The sequence below is a fragment of the Gavia stellata genome, chromosome 4 (genome assembly GCF_030936135.1).
Source record: "Gavia stellata isolate bGavSte3 chromosome 4, bGavSte3.hap2, whole genome shotgun sequence".
In the NCBI taxonomy this organism is placed as follows: Eukaryota; Metazoa; Chordata; class Aves; order Gaviiformes; family Gaviidae; genus Gavia; species Gavia stellata.
In genome coordinates, this window is record NC_082597.1 from 56298503 (window position 1) to 56304502 (window position 6000).

At 52.1% G+C, this 6000-nt stretch overlaps 2 protein-coding genes across 2 annotated transcripts in view; one reads left to right on the forward strand and one right to left on the reverse strand.

The window, feature by feature from the left end:
* Positions 1–1512, reverse strand: part of MEI1 (meiotic double-stranded break formation protein 1) — a 39282-nt gene extending 37770 nt beyond the window's left edge. Inside the window, 2 exon segments of the mRNA XM_059816696.1 lie at positions 987–1110; positions 1396–1512. Of these exon segments, the coding sequence (XP_059672679.1) occupies positions 987–1110; positions 1396–1512 (241 nt within the window).
* A 695-nt stretch (positions 1513–2207) lies between these two features.
* Positions 2208–5340, forward strand: SNU13 (small nuclear ribonucleoprotein 13). Its single transcript, XM_059816235.1, has 3 exons — positions 2208–2275; positions 3222–3342; positions 4347–5340. Exons 1-3 carry the CDS (start codon positions 2273–2275, stop codon positions 4607–4609), a joined length of 387 nt encoding a protein of 128 aa, XP_059672218.1. The 5' UTR covers positions 2208–2272; the 3' UTR covers positions 4610–5340.
* Positions 5341–6000: the final 660 nt, after the last annotated feature.

Consider the following 6000-nt stretch of genomic DNA (forward strand, 5'->3'; position numbering starts at 1 on the left):
TAACAAAGCTACTCCCAAAACATGCACAACACAGTTTGTGCTGGGAAATCAACTGGGAAAACACTGTATGAATTATTCACTGTATCAAGGCAGGGGAAGGGGCTTGTAAGTCACTTTCCTCCAAAGAACAAGAATTATCTGTGATGTGCAAATGAGATCATGGAATTAAAGGAATCCAGTATATTTGCTCTTTGAAGGCATTTGCAGTCATACTCTCCAGCTTTCTCTTCCTACCTTACTGTTCCCTCATTTAGACCATTATTTCTCCTCTGTCAAGATTTTAGACATTTCAAAGACCTTTCCCACAGCACTGCTGTGCAAACACAAACCAGTAAGAGATGTTCAGGATCACAGAGACTGTTACTGGAAGGGCACTTTCTGATATCCCACTGAATGCTGTATTCTGCTGTGAGGCAGACCCACCATAAAGAAGCAGGTACTACAGCCCTATAGCTACAAGAATTTCTAGAAATCTAATGTGAAGGTGTGAAAAAAACACTATGCAGATTCCTATTTTGCACATCTGTTATTAAATCCTGCAACACCTTTTTAAGCTCACATTTTCATTTCTGTATGAATCTTTATATAAAGCCACAGTTCAGCAACGTGAGAAAGCACTAAGGCATGAGACCAGAATGGAGGGCATTCAGGGAAGAATCATACACCAGGCATGCCCTGTTTTCCAGGAAGGCTTTAAAGATATGTCAAGATACTTGGAAAATTGCAAGAGCTTTATGAACGTGCCAGTCCTGCTCCTTGGGGAATAAGGAAATTAACCCATTCTAAATCAAATGACAGTCAGTTTTCCACAGAAAGTAGTAACGCACCTAACACAGAATGGTGGAAGTACGGGATTAGGTACCTCAATATTCTTTTGCCTTGTTTGTTTGTTTCAAACGCGGAGAAGCTTCACGTCTATGAATCTATTCAAAAAAACGTAACTGCCTTCTCCTTGCTGCTGTACTAGGCCACAGCAAAGCTCTTACCAAAGAGAGTTCCTATCAAATGAATGCAGACCCTCTCATCTGGTGCCAGCAGCTGGATGACTGGCAGTGCCTGCCGGGCCAGGGCATCGTGGAGACGCGAAAGGATGTGCTTCTTGCGCACCAGCTACAGATCAGACAACAACCTGTTAGCACTTGGGTCCAAGCCACCCCACTGCTCCCACCACCCCGGGGTGAAGAGTGCCACCAGGGCCCCAAGAGCCGAGTGCCAAGGTGATACACCTGGACAGCCGCCAGCCCCACACTCAGCGTAGGAGAGGGGGCAAGGCCAAGGCGGCAGGGTGGGGACCGCGACGGGGTGCCGCAGTGCGGGCTGCGAGGGACCGACGCCCCGCGGCCGACCGGCGGAGGCCAGCTCGGCCCGGCCCCGGGCGGGGCAGGCGCTGCCCACCGAGGCGCTGCCGTCGCCCAGGGTCTCCACAGCGCAGGCGAGGCAGAGCGGCGGGCGGAGCGGCAGGGCCCAGCGCTCCCCGTGCCCGCCGGAGAGCCGACCGCACCCCGCCGCCATCGCCCAGACACCGCCCGGCGCCACGCCCTGCGCATGCGCGGGGCCGCTGCCTGAGGCGGCGCGAGGCGGCGCGTCCCCTCGCGTCCGCCCGTGCCCTCCCCGCAGCTCCGGGGCGGGAGCCTGAGGAGGCTGGCTACCCCCCCTGCTTTCCTCTTCCCCAGGGCTGCGCGCTTTTATAGGGCCTTTTACAGGTCACCCCCACACGCACAGCGGGGTCACGTAGGAACGGTGCTCCTCGTGAGGTGCTGCTGCGTAGCGTGAGCGCCCCGGGGAGCGGTAGGCGGCCCTGAGGCACCGAGCGTGGCTCGGCAGAGGGGAAATAAACAAGGTGGGGTTTCTCAGTGCCCCTCCGGTTGTATTCTGCGTGACGGCGTGCATCGCTGCAGTGCCCGCGCCCCTGTAGTAATCTGTGCATCCCCACTGCGCCCTGGAGAAACAGCTCCGTGCTGCCACCCTCACCGCTACAGATGAAGACCCGAGGCACAGGGAGGCCCTGACCGCCGCCCCGCCTCGGGCTCTGCCGGGCACAGCCCGGCCACGCCCCCGCCGGCCTCGCCACGCGGCCCCGCACGGCGCGGGGGGCCGGGGCCCCGGCCCCGCCCCTGGCCCCGCCCCCGGGCTCGCGGCCGCCTGACTTCCGGCGGCGACGCAACGCGCAGGCGCGCGCTCGCTTCCTTCCCGTCGGCGCACTCGGCCCGAGAGGAGCGAGCGGGCCGCACCGCCGCGTACCGCACCGCACCGCCCAGCCCAGGCCGTGGCCATGGTGAGTGGGGCCGGGCGCCGGCCTCCTCCTCAGGGGGCGCCTCGTCGCGGGGCCCTGGGGCGGAGGGACGCTGCCTCTCCGGCGTCTGCGGGGCAGGGAGCACGTGGAGGCCGGGCGCCGCGGGCGGGCGGGCAGAGCTGTGGCTGGTTGCGGGTCTCCTGCCTGGCGCGCTGCCCCGGAGGGAGGATGCCCGGGGGGCTGGCGGTCCTGGGGGCGCCTAGTCATGGCGGACCCGGTCTCCCGCCCCGGCCCCGCTGGGCCCCCGCGGGGAGCGGGAGCATGTGCTCGGTTGGCGGGAGAACGGCTGGGGCAGGGCGTGTGAGGGCGGGCGGCAGAGCGTCGCGGCGTGGGGTCACCCCTGCTAGGTGCTGGGGACGCCTGCCTTTCTGCCTTGGCTGCAGCGGTGGGAGTTGGAGAAGTTGCTTCTCTGTCAGTGCCGGTCGTTAATGCCGCTTGTGACTTCGTTGCTGTTCCACTACGCCATTGACATTAACGTTCAGAAGCTACTTGTGATTTGCAGAAGTAAACCTGATATGTGCTCTTGGGATTTCTTTAAAATTCATGTCTGAGCTTGCTGATTCGCTGCTGGCAGGAGCTTGTTCCTTCTGCACTGAAACACTTAATTTTATATAGTATCTGTAGTAGCAAATGCCTGAAGACTGCTCTGTGAATTCACTGGTGCTAGTTTGTAGGATCTAAATTGGCTGTCTGTGTGAGTAGAGATACTGTCTACTTAGAATATGAGAAGAATCCCTTTTTGTGAATAAAATGCAGTGGGATTTTTGGTGTATGTGCAGAGCAACTGAGAATGGTGAGGTGACTCCAGTAGTCAATATATGTGGTGGACGCGATGCCTATGTGGTGGACACGATGCCTATGTGGTGTTGTTCTGAACAAAGTCCCCTTTGCTCCTGTTGTAATACTCTTTATTTTCCCCTTTCTCTAGAGTGAAGCAGAAGTGAATCCCAAAGCTTACCCTCTGGCTGATGCACAGCTCACCAAAACGCTACTGGATCTTGTGCAGCAATCCTGCAATTATAAGCAGCTACGCAAAGGAGCCAATGAAGGTGAGACCTGTGTGTTGCAGTGTGTGCTAGAAATCATAGTAAGGGCTTTGTGAGCTGTGGCTAGAGGTTGTCTCTTCTCTTTAGTGGTGGGCCGCTAACACTACATAGATCTGGATATTGTGATTGTCCCTCTCCTTCCTCCTCCTTCTAGCCTGCTTAAGTGATATTTGGTGACAGAACTAAGCTGTAATCTTTTCAACATTTGTATACAGTTCTGATAGATGCCCAAACTGTGTTCCTGGTGCGTGTCCTGTGATTGTGCTGGTGGTGTGGCACTGGGATTACCAGATGCCTAGCCAGTTTAGAATCATAAAAAAATTTCGGTTTGAGGGGAGCTCTGGAGGTCTCTAGTGCAACCTGGTCAGAGAGAGGCTCCCTTAACAGTTGGATCAGGTTGCTTGGGGCTTTGCCTAGTCAAACTTCTAAAAAAAAAAAAAAATCTCTAAGGATAGAAACTCCACAGTCTCTCAGGACCCATGTCCCATGGCTTAAACCTCTCTCATAAGGGGTGTGAGGAAATAAAAAATTCCAGCATGTCCCCAGAATCTCTCTGAGGCAACAGTCACAGTCAGCAACTTGTCTTTTTTTCCTGTGCACTCATGAGGACAGTCTGGTTCCATCTTCTCTGCAATCCCCTTGAAGTAGTAGAAGACAGCAGCTGCATCCCCCTCCACTCCCACCTTGGCCCTCTCTTCTCCAGGCTAAACAAACTCAGCTCCTTCAGCCTCCCCTCATCCGTGGTGCACCCCAGCCCCCTGCCTGTCAGCAGCCCTGGGCTGGCCTCGCTCCCTTGTGAATCTCTCCACTGTGCTTGAGGGCAATGCTGGGCACAGTACCCAGCATGAATAACCCCCTCCCTGGCCCTGTAATAGCTGCCACTTTCCTTTGGCCTGTCCTCATGCTACCACTGGATCTCCTTGCTCATGCCAATTTCAACATCTAATGGTTTTCATTAGATGTGCTTTCCAGAAGGACCTAGACTTACTCTTCAGTTTCTTTTACAGCCACCAAAACACTGAACCGAGGGATAGCAGAGTTCATTGTGATGGCAGCAGATGCAGAGCCCTTGGAGATCATCCTGCACCTCCCTCTTCTCTGTGAGGACAAGAATGTACCTTATGTGTTTGTGCGCTCCAAGCAAGCCCTGGGCCGGGCATGTGGTGTTTCTCGGCCTGTCATTGCCTGTTCCATCACCATCAAGGAGGGATCACAGCTAAAGCCTCAGATCCAGTCTGTCCAGCAAGCTATAGAAAGACTGTTGGTCTAAATGCCCATGAGTTTCAAGTGTGCGTGGAATAGGAAAGTTGAAGTCGGGGGAATTAATGTCTAGCTTCAGTTGAGATTATAGTTTCAATACCTGTGTTTCATTTCAAAACACCACATTTTTGTTTAATAATGGCTTAATTCTTAGTGTTTCTGCTTCTCCTCCCCACTTTTATTTTATTATTCCACTCTTAACACATTCATTTTTGTGGTATTACTTCTTGAAATGTGATTGTACAACTGTAGTTCCTGTTTGATGTTTAAAAGAAAAAAAAAAAAGAAATCCCCCTTATCTCAATGTCTGCCTGCTCAGGGCTTTTTTAACCCACCCATTAGCTTACTCTGCGTTGCAGTATTTCTGCTAAGCTTCAGCCTCTAACAAACAGGTGTGAGTAACACTGTGTTTCTGAATGGTTTAGTCTACGGAGGGTAAGGCATGTCGGTTCACCACACAGTGTGCGCATGCAGACTGCTGGAGTTGCTGCTTTAAGTAAGTGATGGAACAGCGTAGACCATGTATGAGGCAGGTAGTGGCTACTGTGTAGCAGCGGATGGAGCCAAGACCAGTACACATAGCACAACCCTTTTTTCTTCTTGAAACCAGACGAGACTTCTGTAAGAGGTGTATGTGGAGCAGAAATCTTATGGCAGTGCACAAGGGGAAATATCTTACCTCGCTTATTTTTAAATACTGACTTTTTAAGAAAAATAAAATTGCTGACAAAGCTAAATATAGGAATGTCTATAATTGTTGTTCCCTTGGGGAAGCATTTGCAACTAACTGAACTGTTCCTACTTGTAAAGCTAAACTGCTCAGAGATGGCCTAAAGGCTGTTGCAGTGTAGTAGCTCATACTCCTTCCGTTTTCTTTGCGTGGACTGTATCAATGAGCTGGGGCTTCCTAGTGTATTTTAAGTACAAAACACGGTAGAGAGCAGCCCGTTGTGGCTGACAAGTACCCTACATCTGGTCAATAATTATAAAAAGTATCTCATGCTTTTAGGGAACCTGCTGTACTATAGTCATCTGACTAAAGATGGACCCTTTAAGTCAGGGTCAAGACAACAGAGAGCAAGTAATTTTTCAGATAAAACAACTTGTTTCTCAAGAAGAGAATGCTAGATAATCTCGTGTTCTGGAAAAGTGTGAAGCACCACCAGTATTCTGGATTAGTGGTGGTTTTATGGAGCTAGTTAAATGTGTATTGTATAATAAATCCACTTACTGCTCTGACCAGAAGAGTCTACACCTCTGTGTTGGAATGGGTCATACCAAACCTGTCTTCTATTGCAGGATGCCAAAGCAAAGCTAGTGTGGAAAGACCAACAGGTACAATAGCAGAGGGGAAAGTAAATTCTCCTGTAATGTTTCCACAGAAGCACTAATGTCATACCT